We start from the raw sequence: 21,030 nt of genomic DNA, 5'->3' as shown, positions 1-21,030 counted from the left end.
TCTTTGGCTTCTGAAATCCATTTGGCAAAGCGAGGGCTGTACAGTCCGTCTACTACATTACGACTAGGCCCTTGAGATGATCAAGTTTAAAATAATTAAAAGACAGCGCTATATCTGTGGTGTTTATGTCCGGTTATTTAGATACAATTTAATTTCACGGTAACCTAATTTAATTTGATGTTTCGTGTTACGTACAATACGGGCAAGACTTCAAAGATCACTATCAATCAAAGCTGGTTGTTCCATGGAGTTTGCTCCATTCGTTTTTCTTTCCCTGTGGTTTGTGCATTCTTGCAATTTTCTTGACTCTTTAAAGCGAATAATCTCCTATTCTTGAATTATTTTTAAAGCTAATGCCGCAGACGTAGAGTACTATTATAGATTATCAAGGGAAGGTGTCCAAGTCACGAGTTTTACCATCAAGTTGTTTTAAGAACTGCAACTTGTATGTATTCTTCGTTAGTGTTCTCACAGGAGTAAAAATGAACGATGTCTGCATAATGCGGTGTAATCCTAATTTAATTGCACTTCGGTGTATTAACAATATTAGAACATAAAGAAGAATTATAGAAAGCGAATTAGAACTATTGGAAAATAAACTAAATTTGGAGTGTTAATAAATGATAATATTAAGCTCCATCGGGCATATATTCTTTAAAATTTTAGCCAATATATAGTTAATCGTCTTTTAGTAAACTATTATTCTAAGATTGCTACTATGTGTTTAATCACACATCTTTCGTATGCATACACATATGTAATTTATTTATTTATTAAATTTGCAGTATGTATGACATAAGTAAGAAGGGCAAGTTCTTTTAAATAATATAATTATAAATTGAACGATTATAGTGTTTGAATGTTCTTATTAGTTACTGTATAAATACATAACATGCATATTCGTATAAAGTCAGAAGAAGTAACATACTCATTTTCTTTTACATCCAGTAGTTCCTCTTCTAAGCTAAAAATTAAACAAAAACAGAATATAAAATGAAAGCTCTATAAAATTATCTAATAAAGATTAATTTTGGCTAAAATATTTAAATCAACCTCAGTGTGAGGTACATTTATTACAATAAATATGAAACCAAATATCTATTTTCTTGAGTTTCTTGGGTGTTTTATTGTTATACAATAAATAGCATTTAACATTTTAAATACAGCTTCAGTATTTGCTATTATTATTATTAAAACAACTAAGTGAATTATAGAATTTCAGCTCACAGTGTTACGACATAAATTCACTGCATTAATGCATCGCAGTATAAATGTATTTTTCTTTTACAACTATTTTGCTAAGGTATATGTCTTATTAATTTGGAAATAATTACGGAATTTTGGGGAAATTCGTTAGTGAAATATAGGCTAAATATTTATGTCTGAATTCATGTTTATTGAACCGCACAGACACTCATGAATTTAAAATAAGTAAAAAATTAATAAGATTAAAAAAAATTAAAAATGAATGTTTTCTAACCATTAATAGCATGACTCTTATTCGCGCTCTGACAAAACACTTATCCATGTCCAATAAAGGCACCAGATAGGAAAGGACGCTTCTAAAAGTATCCAAGAGCGCATTTCTCCTAATTGATTTAGTTCTGTGGTATGGTTGTTTTTACCATTTCATTCTGGTTAAAAATATTTCCTGATTTTTATTCTGTGCCTCTTGAAAAATGCATAAAATAAGAAGAAAAGTAAACAAAAAATTAAAAGTAGCTACATAAACTCTATCCGTTATCCCTGTTTACTTAATACCCAAATCCTAATTACTCGTATACTTTTTACTATGGTCACAACTGCCGTATGAAGACTGTTTTATGGAATTCTTTTCCTTAAAAAAATAAACACTTTTCCCTAAAGCTCTCACATCTAGTTTTTTAATAATTCTTGTGTTTTTAATACAATTGATTTAAATTTAATTTTATTTATCTATTTATGAATTATAATGTGTATTTTTTAATTTTTTATATGAGATATTTTTTAAAAGTATTTCAAAAGTTTTATACTTCATTGAGCAGAAAAATTTACTTACCGTGTAGCAATCTTATTAGGAAAATTTAAGTATGTTTTTCCATCAAACATTACTGGCTCATCGACAGACATATTTTCAACGTCTGAAAAACATATTTATTTTTAGATAATATTCTAACTATCAGCAAGATTTAAAAATTACACATAATCTTTAATTTGTAATAAATATTGTTCACTAGCAGATCAAATTTAATAGCACAAATTTAATAGTTAAAACAAATCTTAAATTAAATTTCAATTATAAAAAAATTAAAGTTTTAAAATTCACAAACTTCACTTATACATAAGTGCCGACATGACAAATCATTTCTTAAAGCCTGGCCAATTACCATTTCTCAATATTAAGACTGCTTGTGAAAACTTCAGAACAGCGATGAATAACAATCATAAGAACAGTTATTTCGAAAACTGATAATTCTGTCATATCATTTCAGCACATTCCACCTTAAATGTAAACGAATAAAATGTTAAACCGTAATTTGTTTTCTTATATGCTTACTATAGATATCAAAGAAAAGGGGAAGAGGAGAAAAAAATTAAATCTAAAAGAATGAAATGTTAAACCGTAATTTGATTTCTTATAGGTTCACAACAGATAACAAAGCAAAGAGGAAGAGAGTGAAAAAGAAATTAAACCTATCTCCGATGCGCATATACTTCACTGCGGAAAATAAAAAAAACTATTGCATTTATTTCTACAATGTGTTGCTAGTTATAATGCATTCTGATGGAAAATATTTTAACTGTATATGGTAATTAATAAATATACCACTCATTGTATATTTTCTGTATTGTGTTAATATTGTTGAATGAACCCGTATAATATGCAATTTATTACACTCAAGTCGCATCCTGCTGAACTCATTAAACAAGACTGAAACGATAACTTGATACAGAGGGTGATTCAGACTTCTCGGACAAAGGGTGACAGAAAACGCTTATGAAGCACTTTTCGTCAGAACGGGCAAATTAAGTGGCAAAATAATAGAGGCGAGAAGGCGTAAGTATGATAGGGGAGGAATGGAAAAGTTGAATAAATTTCAAATTAAGTTTCAGAAGCTGCTCAAAACAGCCACTGCTAAAATGCAAATTTTCATGCGATCGATATAGTGATCGGCATACACACATCGAGCTAAAAGGCGACGGAGTTCCTGGGCATATTTCAGGAATTCTGATAATACTTTTTGTAGAAGCAATAGATATATTTTCTCATCCAACAGTTCTGGCGATAGGTATGGGGCAATGAAATGATCATAGGCGATTCCAGAACATGCCGCTGATAGGAATGCCTACATATAGCATGTGGAATATTGGCTGTTTGCATATGAAAATTATATTCATTCAAATTTCTTTGAGTTTCATTTGTCACTGATTAGACATACAATGTGCGAGTAAGCGGATTAGAGAACAACCCAATTTTACTAACACGAAATCCAGTTAAGAAGCCAATGCGCAAAATAGATACGAGGCTGATAATCTGCAGATATCAAGACTTGCACTTTCTGTGCATGATGAGAGTGAAATCGTTGTAGTCAGCCGCACGCACCAAGTGGAACACTTTTACGGCACAAATAATTTCTCGAATGCTATATTCGGGATGATCTGTATCCTACACAGAATTTTCTACAGTATGTAATGTCCTCACATTATCTGAAAGCTCTATATACAGCTAAATGCCCACGCAGATCTTTTTTTATAAAATATTTTAAATACCCAATGTAACAGCAGTGCAGTGATAGCAGTTGCAGCATTAATTATTCATATTGGCATTAATATTTAATTTCTGATATAAAAAGTAATTTTAAACACCCATTTAATCATTGCTGCTGGCTACCTTATTAAAAAGATTGAGCGCTTATTAGAAGTGTGTTAATACTGTGTGTATAACTTATACATGCTCCAATTTTCTTCCTCACATTTATTTTGTTTTCTGTCTTCCTATCACGACACATTTTTGCATTCTTTTAATTTATTTATGTGAATTTTTTTGAATTAATTAATCATATTCTGCGAGTAGTGCTTTAAAATTAAACCACAACTCCACTAGTTTATATTTGAAACCACACTGTGTGATGATTAATAGACTAACGAAAGAGTGGCATTTTTTTAATGAATATATATTATTGATTGATTTATCAAGGTAGTTTTAAACTATTACAATGATTCTATGGCAGAAGCCCAAACCAAAAAAAAAAGCGTATACAAGAAAAGCTCATAGAAAAAACTATAGTCATGATTACCCACAAGAAAAATATTTTCACGAAAAAGTGCCGACTGAGATGCTCACGAAAAGAAATCCACATGCATAAAATTCATATGGATAAAACTCATACAGATTACCTTAATACTCAAAAAAAAATATACACATAGAATTTATTATATTATTAATATGTTATTTCGTTGATCTTAATTTCAAAATTTGTAAACGCTTGTTTATTACTAAAATATAACAACTGTTTAATGAAGTAATTAAATTAAAGATTTATTTAGAAAACTAGCGCTTAAGCAAATGAAATTGAAAATGCAATTGAGTAATATAAATTTTCGCAATAAAAAGATTATACTATCCCAGAGAATGAAAGTAAAATTGTAAATGGAAATAACCAAAATTAAAAAAGTTTTATATAACTTGTATTTTTTTTTTTTTTTTTTTTTTTTTTTTTGCTGTTGTTGTTGTAGTTTTTTTTTAATAGTTTAAATGGACAAAATGCTTTTCAGAACTCCTTAATTGCTCTAGTTCAATGTTTGAAATAAGTATACCTTAATAAGCCTCTTTGAAACAGTGAACAATATAATAATTATCAACTTGCTATTAATGTTTTATAGGAAATTCACGAGAAATTCGTTCAAATAAAATTGCCTGTACTTAAGTGCTATTGGTTTACTATACAATAATTTTCAGTTACAATTTTTTTAGTGAGTATAGTGTACACCATTTCAGTTTGAAAAATTATATATATATATATATATATATACACTCATGTGAGCTTCTTTTCAGCTGAGCAATTTTTCATAAGGTATTTTTTATTTTTTCTGCTCTAATGCATAACAGTTAAAAATTCGTTTCCAGGTTGCCACATTATTAAAATATAAATCTAATTTTATAATCAATAAAATGGGAAAATTCGTTTAATCTTTACGATTAACTGTCAAAGAAAAAAGAAAAGAAAGTACAGACAACCTGGTCTACTAAACTTCTTTTCCTTAAAGAAGTTTAGTAGACCAGGTTGTCTGATGGATGAAAAGAACTTCGAATTCAGAAATCTTTATCTTATTTTCAGATATTCCTTAAAATCTTCCGCGAATCTCCAGCGAAGTTGCTGCAAAAGAACCTTGACGCTTTCAGTAAAATTTTCTAAAAATAAAATATAAGAATCGCCCACAAGCAGTTTCTTTCCTTGCGAATTCAAGTTTCATTTTTAAAACTTTCACTCTTCTTGAAACATGAAGGTTACTGCGTATTTACTCAGAAAAACTTATTCATCTCATTCGGTCTCTGAAAATTGTCAGCAGAGAAAAACTAGTCTGTGCAGCAATTTCTCTTCGGTAAAACTCAGGATCTCGCATTTGTTGTTGCAACCGCAATCTCTTGTTTCACTTTATATAAAGGAGGAAGTTTTTTTTCTTTGAAGTTAAAAAACGTGCTTGGAAATAAATAGTGGTGGGCATGTATATGTGATAAGCAAAGCAAAACATTTTCCTGAAACATCTCGAAACATCACATTTTGTTCCTTTGTCATTTTTCTAATTATCTCTTATAAACTAGTCATATACAAGTTACAGAAATAATTTGAAATAAAATGAATAGATATTATATTTCTCAATGAAAATTAATAATATAGCTGTTTACGGTAAACAAAAGAATGCATTTTATTAAAATTAAGGCATCATATCGTAAGTAGATTGATACATATTAAACTGAGCATAGATTTTAAAAATCGGGATTGTGCTAACAGGTTTGAAACTGCCTAAGTAAGTTTGAATCTGAAAACTATTAGAAAGAAGCTTTTCTTTTTAACACTTTGACTACTTTGATTACATTTATCGTTTTTTTTGCTTATACCTGAGACAAGTGGCTTTCTTGCCCCACCATTTGCCCGGTTTCACTGAAGGTAATTATTGAATTTTAAAATATTTTCCAATGCTCTGTCATATTAAAAAATAATTACGAAGTGAGAAAAAGATTTCCGATAAATAGAGGATAAGCAGTTTTCCTTATTTATTAAAGAAAGGGAAAAAAAGAAAAAGATTATTTTCAAATCGTGCTATCTTTTGAACAGCATTGAGATGTCTCAAGATTTAATTATTCAATAAAAGATTTAATTTACTCATCGATACAATGTTTATGGAGGCTGAGCTGTTTTCCAATGCATCAAAAGTATACATACGTTTATTTATAAATCAATAAACAAGCTCAACGCAAGAATCTATACTATTAAAATCTGTGAATGCCTGTTTATCTATATGTTTGTATGTTTCTAACGTCATCTCCTCCGGAATGGAGGGAAATGGAGTTTCGAGAGAGGTACCTCCCGGATTCCAAAAATTCGTGGAAAGCCATTGCGAAACATTTTTCGTTAATATCAGAAATAGCTGCTGTTGGCAACGTTTGTTGTTTCAGGTTAGGATAATTGATAAGATATGTTATTATTCTCAGTTGTACATAGAACTAAAAATTTTTGCTTTGTTTTTGTCAATTTAATAAAATGCCAAATAGCAAAGGATGCATTAAGGAAGATGAATTAAGAAGAGCTGAACGAAAAAGGAACTCGCATTTGTTGAAAAAGGATTTTGAACTCCCATACGGCGAGCTACAGAAAATAAAGAAGAAACCACTAGGAGACTAAGCAGGCAAGTAGAACGACAAGAAAACGCACCCGTTCAAGAAACTGAAGAAGAAACCAATAGGAGGCTCAGCAGACAAGCAGAAATTCAAGAAACACTGCGTGCTGAACTGAAGAAACTGAAGCAGAAACGTATAGGAGGCTCATTCGACAAGTGGAACGTCAACAGAATATACGTGATGAAGAGACAGATAAAGTTGCAAGTAGACTAAGGACAACAAGACTCTCTATACGAAAAGACAGGCTTCGCATGAATACAGCACGACATTCACGTAGCACTCTTCAGAATACCGGAAGATGTGGACTCGAAGTTTACGGTGAGCAACACAGTGTGTACATAAAACTTATAAATATACACATGACTTATAAATTTTGTTTGGCCCCAGCCCACTTATCTCGCGAGCTTGCCCGCTAGTGTATTGTAAAATCCGATGGTTAATAGAGACGTAATCAGTTATTCAAACGCAGTGTATATTAGCACATCATTTCGATACTGTCGTTAAAAGGAAACTTTGATCAGTTGCACTTTTAACAAATTTTGAGAATTGCAGGTTAAATTTTGATTAAATGCTAATGCACGTAAATGTAAGTTAAAATTAAATTATTTTATAAAATATGCCTTATTTATATTTTATTATGTACAGAGAATTATTATAGAAATATAAAAAAAATAAAAGTCTTCAGATTAGCGGTTCCTTTACCACTTTTAAAACAAAAGCAGTTCAAATAATTTTAAAGTCATTGGTACTTTTGAGAACTCATTTAGGGGCAAGACCTGTTTTTAACATTTATTGAAAAAATTCCATTTTTATGATTTCATCTGCAATTTCTTAGTCCGAATAAGGGGAACTGAATCTCCGGAGATAAATGCATAAAAGAGCAGAAACGAGGAGCTTGGAATATTGATTAGTGACATACTATGTGTTCGACGAAAAGTTTCATTTCTAAAGAAACTCAATTCAAAGTCTTATTAACTTAAGCAGTGAGCTGTGAATCGAAAGAAAATTCAAGTAAATTATTTTTCTTATCTGCAAATTGAAACTTAAAAACAAAAATCCATCAAAAGTCATAGGTGAGATGTTAGAGGATTTATTGCTAAAGAGGGAAGTGATCTAAAGAAACCTAAATTAGAATTTTTTTAGCAATTCAATGAAACAGAATTTCCAGAACTGCTTACTTGATTCATAAATAAAAGGCCTTATTTCCCTTGATTAACTTCCCGGCATAGAAGGTGAATCTAGATACATCAGCTTTTTCACGTGTACTAATTTACTTAACCTAAGATAAATATATATCAACTCTTGAGATTGATTAAAAAGTAATATATTAAGTGGGAGGTTCCTAAAATGGAGTAAAAAATCTTTCGTTATCTGTGCTATTATTTAATGCTCAGGAATAATATTTTAAATGAAGCAGAACAGAGGCGATCAGTATATTAAATTATAGTGATCTGTGATAATTTAAAATATTATTCATTTAAGATTTTATGAAGTTATTAAACTTTTATAGAATTTAACAGAATTCATTCTTTATGCAGTCTTTACATCACGATTAAAATAACGCAAATGCATTAATTTATTCCAGCGGTTTATTAATTTGTAATTCTAATAAAATTTTGAAATTAAACTCGATTGTATCAGTTTAAATTATTTTGTTACAGGAAAGCGTACTAGAATTACCTAACTTAAAGAAAACTACTTTAGTGAGGGATTTTCTTAGAGAAACAAGATTGCTTTCATGTTGCATATGTAAAAAAACAGAATTGTTCGTTTGCTGGGATTCGAACCCACTAAATTCAGCAGTATTAATTTACTCGGCCATTGATGAACATTTTAAAATTAATCTTATTATGAATATTTCACTTAGAAGGACGGAAACATCAATCCCAACGCTTAATAATAAGGAATTCTAAGAATAGAAAGTACATCTAGAGAAAGGGAATTAGATGTCACTTTTTGAAATATAGCGCTTACATTAGAATTGTTAGAGTTCTGACTAGGCTGAATATGGAGAAAGGTGAGGAATTTAAAATTATAGCACTGTCTTTAGTCCTTCATTGTATGAAAATTTAATAGGTTTTTCAAATATAATACGAAAACAGAATACAAATTCATACTCAGTTCACATAGTAAGAGGAAATATTCGGAATATGATTATCTGTAATGGACTAATTTAAATAAATGAGAGATTTTGAGATTTTGAAAAATGAACGGACATGACGGAGAAACATGCTATTCAAGTGATGACCGTAAAAATGTTACTCTTTTAAAACCATGTAATAATTGATGAGCTAGAAAAAGCTTCGTTTATATTTTGCCCTAATATCAACGAATTTAATTAGCACTTTTGTAATTAGAATGAAATCACTTACACACTGTTAACTTCAAACCTATACATAGGATTTTACATCCCCTTGCTTCCCAAATGATTAACCTTATGAGATTCATATAATTCGGATGTCGAACACTAAGTCCTACTCGCCCATCCGATAAACAAATAGATAAGCTGTAGAAAATCAGACAACAAATTTTGTTTACTCGATAGAGCGGAAAACGATATCTTCAAAAACACAAGAAAATAGTAAAGCTGAATAAAATTAAAATAATTCTCTTGCGCCATTGCTGCAAGGAAGAAATTTGAATTTAACAAATATTCTCTATTCGTATAAAGCAAATATAAAATTAAAAGTTTAAATTTAATTAAAAAATTTAATTGCAAAGAAATAAAAATAAAAATAATTATTATTGCTGCGAACTAATTTACCATAGCATTTAAATTCTAAGAGCATATGTAAATTAATTGCAATTATCTAAGACCATGAAAAAATATATTATTCCTAAAAATTGCATAAGTGAATAATTGTTGAGCAGGCAGAAGACAGACTTATCAAGAGGAAGTTGTCCCCAAACCTAACTCATCCAATCACTCAATTCGTGTTTCGTCATCTATATAGGCAAGCGTAAAAGTTAAAAAATATCAAATGTAGTGAATTACAAAAAAAGAAATTTAAACATGTGGAATTTTGAGAAAATAGCAAGTAAATGACTAGAGTAAAATTAATTAAAAGTAAATTAAACGTAGAAACCCAAATTTTTTTAGAAAACCAAAGTAATTTAGAAACTCTTGCCTACAGGAAACTTTCCCAACACGAATTATGCATGTAAACCTAAAATAAACTATATACAACAATAAAAAAACTAAATCTAAAAATAATAATAAAAAGGCTAGTAAATAGCAAGTTTTAATTTAACTTACCTATATCTACATTTGAATTTCTGAGTTGTTTTAGTATTTGCTAAACTAGTTGAGTTGAGTAGTTTGTATTGCTAACTGTAAAAATAGCGGTCTCTAAATAGAGGTCTCTAATACAATGTGCAGTTGAGTGCTGTTACCTGTGAGAGCTATTGTAAAAATATATGTCGTAAATTTAAAAAAAAATGCAAAATGTAAAAAGCTTGTTTGTGTGCAAAAATTATGCTAACTTTGAGTCATTGTTAAAAAGTGTAAAAAGTAAAAATGTACTGCTACTGTTTGTGAAAACAGATGTTGCAAACAAATTTTTTTAGTAAAAATAAAAATTCGAATAAATAAATAATTGAATTAAAATAAATAAGTTAATTGATTTGAATAAATTTAAATTTAAATTGAATAGAATTCGAATAGAAAATTACGAATTGAAACAGAGAATTATTGTAAGAAATTTTTTGTACTCGACTGCATTATTTAAAACTGAAGTTACAAACTCAATCAAAACTGTAACTAAATACTAGCTAAAGGTAAGGCAATTAGAAAAATTTATAAAATTCTTCACTCAATTTGGCCTATAATTGAGACTTTTGAAAAGAGTTGGCCCTTCATTAGTAAAAGGAAAGAATCCAGTTTTTATAAAATATTCATTTTTACAAAATATATTTACAAGTAATCTCTTAGCTCTTCAAAATCCTCCATTATCCTCCAGTTAGGAATAATAAATTTAATTTTTTGGAATAATATATTTTTTCATGGTTTTAAATAAGTGCAATTAATTTACATATGCTCTTAGAATTTAAATGATATTGCAAATTAGTTCGCAGGAATAATAATTATTTTTATATTTATTTCTTTGCAATTAAAATTTCTTAATTAAATTTTAAATTTTAATTTTATATTTGCTTGATACAAATACAGAATATTTATTAAATTCAAATTTCTTTTAACTATGTTATACACAGTACCTATTATTTATAGACACAAACCAAACGCAGTTTGAAAACCCCAATTATTATTCAAGCTTAGCATTTAAAAAATCGCAAATGACTTATATGAAGACATCTTCTTTAAGTACTCACGAACTGAAATAATATTATACTTACATTTCTCACACCAAAGACCAGTGTATGCGACTGGACATTTGCAATGGAAATTATTTAGTTGTGGTAAACACATCCCACCATTATGACAAGGATTCGGTCCACACGGTGGTCCGAAGAAATGTCCAACATCCTGCGAAGATTTAGCTACTTTCCTTAGGTCATCAACTACCTCGCCGTTGAGAACCAGCCTTTGAAATGCTCCTTTGAAACGTGATGTGATTCCTGATTCTGGATTGATGGTTGACAAATGACGGTATCCTCCCAGATATAAAGGTCGATCAAGATTCAATTCACTCAAAGGCTCCTAAAAATTTAATAGAAAAGAACGACATTTTATCTCAATTATTTAACGTATTCGTCGCGGTAAATTTTAAAAATTTATCGTATATACGCTAGAGTAGTGTTTGCAGACTGTCAGATGACGACAGTGCATCGAACATTCAATTCTTAAGTTCGATAAGTTGAGCTGTCGTTTGCTCTCCCATAAAATGTTGATGATAATTCTGGAAAGGAAAAATGCGTAAAAACACAAACAAAAATACCGTAGACTTTAAATTACCATAGGCTTGCTAATCCCCAGCAAAATAGAAAAATTCCTGTATAAGTAACTAATCAGCTTTGAATTGGTTTCTTCAAAATAGGCAGTAAGCCCATTCTTCAGCTGAAATTGTTTAATAATTATTTGCGAAAATATGATTGTAAACTGCTTTTTAATCTTTACTGCATTACAAAAACGCACAAACACATACTTTTATATAAATTCTATGGAAGCAATTTGTCAAGAAGAGGGTTTCATATTCTTCTGATAAACTATTATGATGAACTTCCGATGAACTCTTACTATTCTTTCTGATGAACTATTAGTTTCACTATCGTTTCCATTAACATGACAGATAACCCATAGTAAGTCCTCATCCCCATAGTATATCCTCTTCAGTGTCATCCATCGCATATGAGGTTCCAATTGATTTAAGACACTTCGAAGGATATCCTAAGACTGCGTTTAACACACATTCCTAACGCTGATAATTCTCAAATGTTTCATCTAATTCACACCAAAATCGTAGTCTAACCACCCCTTTTCTCATGAAATTCACCGAAAAACTTCAGAAAATATACGAAGTTATTGTCATATAAAATATACAAATAGTAATGTTGAACATTACAAGGTCTTAATTATTTTCTCCTGTTATAGCTAAAAATCAAGATTCGGCCAAAATATAAATGTGAACCTTTCCAAGACGTAAATATTAAATTGTCTCAACTTATTAAATGTAATAATTATGATTCTAGGACACGAATTTTGTTAGTTCTATGGCTCACAATTAAGATATCTACAAAATGTATTAATTATAGAGCTTATATGATTTTAAGATGTAAATTGTATTATTTCACGTAGCTATTTTGCAAATTTTTAATCAATTCAAATTCCTGTAATGTAAATTTGTGATTTTGAAACTAATATTAGCGAATGCCTAGAATTAGTATTGAATTGCGGCAGTTCACATCTTTAAAGACTTGGCCAGCAAATTATTAGAATTTCGCTAAAGTTACTTAGCCACAAAATTATTTCAGAAACACATAGAGAGTGTCTTCCGGTTTGGGAAAAGCTTCAATAAAATGTCAGCATCGAAACATATTTTAAAATTTATTCGCAATAAAATCGCTAGAAACTGTGATGCTTCAAATACGGTAGCAAACTTCCATTTTCGACTTGAAGGATTAAAAAAAAAAAAAAAAAAAAAAAAAAAAAAACAGGAAAACATTTTTAAACTTCCATACAATAAAAGCAATATCTTTTTTTTTGAATAAAATACATATAAGTATCAGTTACAGGTTTTATGATTGCTTAAAAATTAAATAACTTACTGTTAAAAAAGTATTTTACTCAAGCAATTGTGTCGTACAGAATTTGAAATAATTATAAACTATGTAACATAAAACAGTGGTCGAAATTAAATCATGAAACTAAAAGCCTCTGTATGAAATAATATCAGACAATTTAGATTAGGGGTAGTCAAACTTTTCTACCTACCGCCCAGTTTGTAGGCTATTAGAATTTCCTTACCACCCACCGGTTTCGCAGTAACTTAGTTTGGCGTAAATGCAAAGTAATTGTTTTGAATGGAGGCTTAGTAAATATATATATAGATAAATTTATCCATATATTTGCACTTTGCTTATATTTATGGGATAGAAAATTTATTTCCCGCGTAGCTAGCCGGGACATCGGCTCCAGTGAAACTGTTTCGGCTAGGAAACCTTCAATGGTAGGAAAAGGAAAGTTCATGTCTCAGAAAAATTTCCTCACGCTTTGATAATATGTTAATCCCATTATGCTCGTTACAGTCACAGAAGAACATATAAGAGAAGTGCCAAAGCCATATAAAGATATAGAAACAGGAATGAAAATCCATTATCTCGCGTTCAGCTCTCTACCGCCCACCATTAAGCTTAAATCGCCGACTAGTAGACCAGGTTGACCACCCCTGACTTAGACCGTCTGCTGAGACTTAAATATTAAAATCAAATGCCTGTCACTCTTTTAGAAAACATAATGCCATTATTCTAATGCCTTTCTTTATAAATTTAGGATAAAATTTAAACAACATGTGAGGTAAATTTATCATATTCTGGCCATTAAAATGTCACCATTAGATGGATTTTAAAGCATCTATTGTATTATAGTTACATTAATGCAATAATTTAGCTTTTTAAAGCAATATAAAAATAACTTTATAGATTAGGTTCAGGCATCAGAAGAAAAGATGATGAAGGACTTGTGCCTGTTGCCCTCGAAATCGATAGGGTCTTGGTTAAAATATACTACACTAAACAGAAGTTCGTTGGTTTGCCTTATTTTATCTTTTACTTTGGTGTGTTACCCTTCTCTCTTGAGGTATAAGAGATATTTGTACTTTTTATTACAGCATTTAAAGTCTTACTTTATCATAAACATGAAGCAATAGATTAATAAAATAAAGCAAATGTTCAAATTACGAAAATAAATGCGAAATGTTTTTAAACAGCCTGTTTATAATGGTTGATATGAATAAGTAATAATTTTACATTTATTTGCGGTACTTTTACGTTTACAAATACATCAAAAAGAAAACATTTTAATACTAATGGTTTGAAGTTTACAAGAAAAAAGCATTTAAAAATGAGACTCACATGCAAGATTATTAAACGCAATTAGATGCAGCTGCATCTATTATAAAGCTAGACAGGCAAATGTTTTTCTTCCGAAATTAACTGCAAATGAATTTTAAGTTACCTTGAAAAGAGAAAAGATAATGATATCTTTTATAATTTAGTGGAAGGCTAAAAATGCTAGATATGCTGTTTTTTTTATTTAGTAAAAAAAATGGTGTACATAAGAAATCGTTCTTCCTTAATAGATGTTATTAAAGTCAGCCTTAACGTGTTTTTGAATAATGCACGCATTTCACTTAAAAGCGGACAACTAAGCTTTTGAAATAATTCTAAATTCCCAAATAAGAAGTGAAAAAGCTGATTCTATGATAAATGTTACGTTATCACCTTCATGGTCACTGTTATAATTGTGTCATTTTAATGGACATAGTATGTTATAACAATGGAATTTAACGTTTGGTTAAATCTCGGAGATTTTCTTGCCCTTGCTTTTTTTTTTTTTTTTCTTCTTTCATGCGCTATTTTCCGAAATCTACTATAGCAATTTTCTAAATATTCGCATTAATTTATACCAAAGCCAATTCTGATATTAAAAAACATTCTGCGCATTTAGGTTACTTTTATTCCTTAACTAAAGTATGCGTCTATTACAATGCAAATAAGAAAATGCTACTTTTTTCCATTTACAACATTTTATTTTACGGGAAGTTGTATAATTATAAAAGTAAAATATTTTCATTTGCATTTAATTTTTAACGATACATAACTTAAGTAATATATACTGATATTCCTGGATTATTTATTAACTTGTGCTATCTCAGCTCAAATTGTTTTTTAGAGTCATTACAGAACAGGAAACATGAAAAATGAACAATGCATTTGCCAGGATTCGACTTCCAGACCACCCGTTTTCTAGACGGACGTGTTTTCAATTACGCCTTACGAAAAAAAAATTACAATGGTATTTTTTATTTACTTAGACGTATAATTTACTTTTTTTTCAATGGCGGGCTCTAACCGCTTATAGACGTTAGCCACTACTCAGGCCAGAAACTGCGGGTCTTTATTATGGGGGTACCTAATTGGTGCGCCATCGTTGCCTTCCTTGTAGTAACGGGCAGATAGCATTCATACCTTCTCGGTGATTCATACCTTCTCGGTGAAAATTTGCAAAATATTTGAATTGGCATAAAATCGCACTATAAAATGAATTTATCGCATTATAAACGTTAAAATAATATCTAATTTTAGAGATATTTATGATAACAGCATAAATATTTAAGAGCATTTACAACAACATTGGCCCAGAATAAAGTAATATGCAATCATTACTTGATTTAGTGAGAATTTTGCTAGATCACTTTAATCAAAAGCACCATTTAGTTTCAATTTTCATTTTGTTCATTTTCTTGACAAATTACAAACACAGTCGTCAGTAAAGGATTTTAAATAAGATATAATAAATTTTTCAAATCTTCGTTTACTTGAACGTTTATTTTTAATTGAGGGGATTACGCAAATAAGTGTCGTAAAGTTTAATAAAGTATGATCTCATATTTCGTGAAGCAAGATAAATTTCGAAACGTACCTTTGATTCTCCAGTAGTGACAGGACCATCATCCAGTTGTAAAGAACCTCTTCTTAACATTCTTGTAGCTCTCACCACATGCCACTGGTTCAAATTAACAGGCGTTGCACTCCTAATATACAAAGATAAGGAAGATTTTATATTTCAGAATTGATTGTATGATTTTTTTTTATTTTTCATATATTATTTGATAGCGAGTAATTTATTATTAAACAGTTGTAAATTTTATGACTCATTTTTATAAGTTTGCGATGTTTACATATGAAACTCTATGCACCGCTCTTACGAATGTTTCTTTATATTTACTATTCTCTAATTTATGATCTTACTTTTTCAGGAAAGAAAATTAACATTTAAGTCATTTTTTAAAAAGCCATTGTGTCACGAGTTAATGTGTTTTTAAACTCTTTCTTTTGTATAATTAATGCAATGCGTTATTAATATTACTTAAAATATCAGGTCTCTTAAATTTGTTTTATCTCCGATGATAGGTTGATCAAATTTATTTTATCGAAAGAAACACTTCAGATTTCTGGACATTTCCACATAACTAGTCGTACACTTCTTCACACTATCACAGAGCACAATTAATAGTTACACCTAAAAATTACTAAGTACGTTAAACACAACGCAGTGCAAAGTCATTTAAAGAGCCTAGCTAACTCGGAGATATCTCAGTAGTCTGACTCACGCTGAACTAACAAATCAAAACAAATGAGAGCAGATGCTCGCTCCGGACATACCATATAGCTTTACCTCGGCCCCGAAATGTTTCTGGTATTTTCTGCTTCTTCAAATTACTGGAAAGCATATGCGGGCCGAATTACGGTTACAGCTACATACAGGATCAATTACAGATATTCAGTTACAATCCTCATTACAGTTATACAGGGACTTGACACAGATGTCGCCAAATGGTCGATGCGTTCGGCGAATTTTGGGATTAGGCAATAAAAATTTGTCGCCAAAGCCGTTGCCAGATTGGCGATATATCGCCAAATGAGCCAGATAGCCATTTATTCAGTCTTGAATAGACATGCGCCTTTATTCCTACTTTTCCGCCAAGCTTTGTCTGTCTAGATTTTCATGTTACATTATACAGAAAATTACAATAATTTCACACATAATTGCACTAAAATCATCTATTTATGTACAAAATTCGTAACATTATGATTTATGTTGATTTGATTATTCTTTCTCTCAATAAGTATAACAAGAAGAAATTTCAATCATTTTAATAAATTATTGTTGATTTCACAATTATTCAAATTTAAACCAACAAAATGGACACTGTATTTTACATATTATTTCTTCTATCTCTGTACGCAAATCTTATGTAAAAAAATATTGCTTATGTAATTTTTAATCTCTATTTTTTATTTTCTAAAATTTAACAGTAAGTCCGCTGTGTTAAGAAATACAATCTATTCTAAAAATCTTCCTTTGTTCAATCTTTCTTTCTCTAAGAACATTAAAATGAAAATTGCAATACTTTATGACATCACAGTATTTAGAAATAAATGTAAATGACGACAAAGACTAACTTTTAACTACAAATAGTCATTTAGCCTGTGACTGCTTATGTGATTCGACTGCATCCGTAATTAAAAAAAGTTAAAATTTTAATAATTTAATACATCTAATCACTATAGTTTAATTCATCTAATCACTTCAGCTGATGGCTTCCTATCGTTTGGTAAGTTACTACCATTATTATTATTGACATTAACTAATATTTTAAATTTACAATATGATCTTAAGTTTTAAAAAGTAACCACATTCTTTAGCTTTAGCTGAATAAACAATTCCTTATTCTAAATATAAAATTTCTGATTATTTGAAAAAATAAATTAAGATTAATTTCTAATTTTGCATTCATTTTTACAATATTTCCATTTTGCATTTGTATATTTATTCAAAGTTGATTCCTTTACTTTTTAGTTTTTCTAAAGTTAATATCTTATGTTTTTTCAGTGATTACTTCCTTTTAGCCATCTTATTTTATACTACATTCATTTTGCTTCAAATTTTTCTTTTAAAATTCGGAAGTTCATTAGGCGTTTTTTACGTTTTCATCTTAACTATTTTTCTGTCTTTCTATTTACTTGTATAGCATCGGAATTATTTCAGACTTTCTCTTTTCTTCCTCTATATTATTATAGCTTGAAGTTTATGTCTTTATTAGAGAAAAGCCGGGGTCTGAATAATTCATATTTGCTATTTTTTAATTCTTTACATTTTAAAGGACAGGCCAGACTCTGAAATATTAGATACCAGATTTATTTAGGAGTTGTCCTAAATATGTGACAAACATATATCGTGACAATGTTTCGAGGATGAACATATGTTATTAAGCTTAATAGCTACAAACAGCACCCGGAAGTAGTAGGAGAGCTCAATTCTCTTTCATTCTACATGAGGTATTCATTATTCTACATATTTGATTTAAATTATATATATATATATATATAATATGATATATTAAAAAATATATACACATTTATGAAATATAATAATTATAATCTATTTATCTATCTATATATAAACATAAAGTAAGAGATTTAGAACCAATTTTACAAAGACCAAAATTTTAAATTCATAAGTAATAAATTTCATAAAATGCAATAAATGCAAAAAATTATTCAATGTTAAAACTAAAAATTTCAAACAAGTAATACCCTATAAGGTATTTCTCCCGCTTTCCTAGCGTGCTTTCGTGGTGTAGTGGTTCTGCACGATAGGCCGGTATTCCAGAGGTACGTGGTTCGATTCCCGGCGAAGGCGATTCCTAATTTTTCAATCTCTCTTGCTTTTAAAAAATCTTAATGTCTCTACAGTGGCGCCCGAACTAAAAGGGTGCTGGATGAGGATTCTCCACACCCAGGATTTGGCGATTGGGTCCCCTAAAAACCCCAGTCGCCAATTAAAGAGGGGAGTATGTAAAGTATTTCTCCCCCTTTCCTAGCGTGCCTTTGTGGTGTAGAGGTTCTGCACGCTGGACCGGTATTCCAGAGGTCCGTGGTTCGATTCCCGGCGAAGGCGGTTGCTAATTTTTCAATTTCTCTTGCTTCCAAAAAATCCTAATGTCTCTACAACCCTAATTAAAAAAATAATGAAATAATAAAAAACAAGAACATAATAGAAGATGAATTTAATCAAATTCAATGCCACTTCGTCAGGAGGAATAACACTGAAATCAATTGAAATCTCTCTTAAACAGATTGAATTCCTCTGCTAATGTTCGTTTTTCTTTAAATTTCATTATATTTTTTTTAAATTAGGGTATTACTTCCTTGAAATTTTTAGTTTTAACATTGATTAAATTCTTTTTTGCATTTTATGAAATTTATTGCTTATGAATTTAAAATTTTGGTCTTTGTAATATTGGTTCTAAGTTTCTTACTTCATGTTTTTACTGATATTTTTCAGTAGCTTCATGCACGAAAATACCAGGCATGATTAGATTAGCTTTTAAAAAATTGTATTCTAATTATATATTAGATAATATATAAATAAAAAGTATCTCCTATGAAATGTGAAGTGAAATTTAAATTGAAATTATATACTATTGTGGAAACTATTAATTGGAATTTTTAAATAATTAAACTGGAACTGTTAATTAAAATGCAAATCTAAAGAATAATGCACGAGAATTATTGCTGATTCCATAGAAAGATCCCGACGTATAAATGGGAACTGGGACCTCTCCATACATCCATCTACAATTCATGAGAAGCTCCTTTCGTAATTTCGCCTATCTGAACAAAATCCCTATTCCAATTTTAAATTCCTATTCAGTTTCATAAAATCCGAATTTAAATCTTATTGATGGCTCTAATTGCCCCAGATAAGTCCATATACATAGTATATATATTTGCACAGAGAGAGAGCAAATAGTTCATTTAAAAAATTTTCATCATGCTTTAATAAATACATAAAACTCTTATACATGCGAAATGCAAAATGACATGCTGATCGAATTTGCTGATTTTGAAGATCGTTTTTTAAAGGCGTTTTCTGATTTCGACGAGATTTGAATTATATTTGTAGAAACAATGCTGAACAAAATGTGCTTCCTTCAACAATTACTGGCTGTAACAGAACTATTTAACTGTAACAGAACTATTTAACTGTAACAGAACTATTTAACTTTAATCCAACTATTTTATTCAACGCCATGAACTGTTGAACTGTAACCGAACTATTTTATTGAAAGCCATCTAGTGGCGAAGTGGAAAAACGTCAGTCGACCTCCAGCCGCCATGATGATAGTTTACTATGTCTCTGTTACTCTAATGTTTGATGTTCCATTTGGTATATGTTTCATTTTTATGTATATTTCTTTTGTTTGTAACCGTTCCTGTGTGCTTTGTTAATAAATCCTTTTAAAGCTAGCCGGCGTTAGTGTCTATTGAGGAAAGGATAACACTGCGGTTACTACCGCTGTAAGCTCGTCCACTGAAACTGCTAATCAATAACGCTTTCGCTGGTTTGTTTATAGTAAATGAAATTAATATTTAAAAGTTCTAATACAAGTTAGGTGCTTAGTTATAAAAGTAAAAAAAATACGTTTCTCTTAAACATTAACCTATAGTTAATTGTACAATGTGGAACTAATAAAAATAATTATAAATAATAAAAATAAATCGATTTACGATTTTCGTTTCAGCGCCATTAGTAAAAGGCCCCAGCGAAGAAAAGCGACAACACAACACCCTAATTGCTTCCACTGTTAGTAAAATACTATAAACCAGATGTCTCCTCGTAACCGTTTCCTGTCTTTGTTACACAACAGTTTCAAGAATTACGAGCTAAATAAAGCTTTAACAATTTACGAATACTCTTTTCGCCGGATTAAAATATACATGAGTACAAATAAAAATACTAGAATAATGATAACTTAAAACAAACATTAATGTAATTACAATTCGCGACATAATAGTACAGGTTGAGTGTTTTTCATGTATTTATAAGGTGTTTCTCCCACCTTTTTGGTATGCCTTCGTGGTGTGGTGATCTGCACGCTATGCGCGTATTTCAGAGGTTCGCGGTT

General features: G+C 29.9%; 1 protein-coding gene across 2 annotated transcripts in view; it reads right to left on the bottom strand.

The window, feature by feature from the left end:
• Nucleotides 1-21,030, bottom strand: part of LOC118203430 (agrin-like) — a 686,914-nt gene that overhangs the window by 52,119 nt on the left and 613,765 nt on the right. For both annotated transcript variants that reach the window (XM_085810654.1, XM_085810655.1), the window contains exons 20-23: nucleotides 15,978-16,089; nucleotides 11,234-11,537; nucleotides 2,039-2,120; nucleotides 929-964 (exon numbers count right to left, since the gene is read on the bottom strand). In XM_085810654.1, the coding sequence (XP_085666780.1) occupies nucleotides 929-964; nucleotides 2,039-2,120; nucleotides 11,234-11,537; nucleotides 15,978-16,089 (534 nt within the window). The remainder of the gene's footprint in view (nucleotides 1-928; nucleotides 965-2,038; nucleotides 2,121-11,233; nucleotides 11,538-15,977; nucleotides 16,090-21,030) is intronic.

This window comes from Stegodyphus dumicola, chromosome 2 (genome assembly GCF_044657685.1).
Source record: "Stegodyphus dumicola isolate Sdum_Otavi_A_Nest chromosome 2, ASM4465768v1".
Classification (NCBI taxonomy): Eukaryota; Metazoa; Arthropoda; class Arachnida; order Araneae; family Eresidae; genus Stegodyphus; species Stegodyphus dumicola.
The sequence above is the reverse complement of the archived record's forward strand: the minus strand, read 5'-3'. Positions and strand labels throughout refer to the sequence as shown.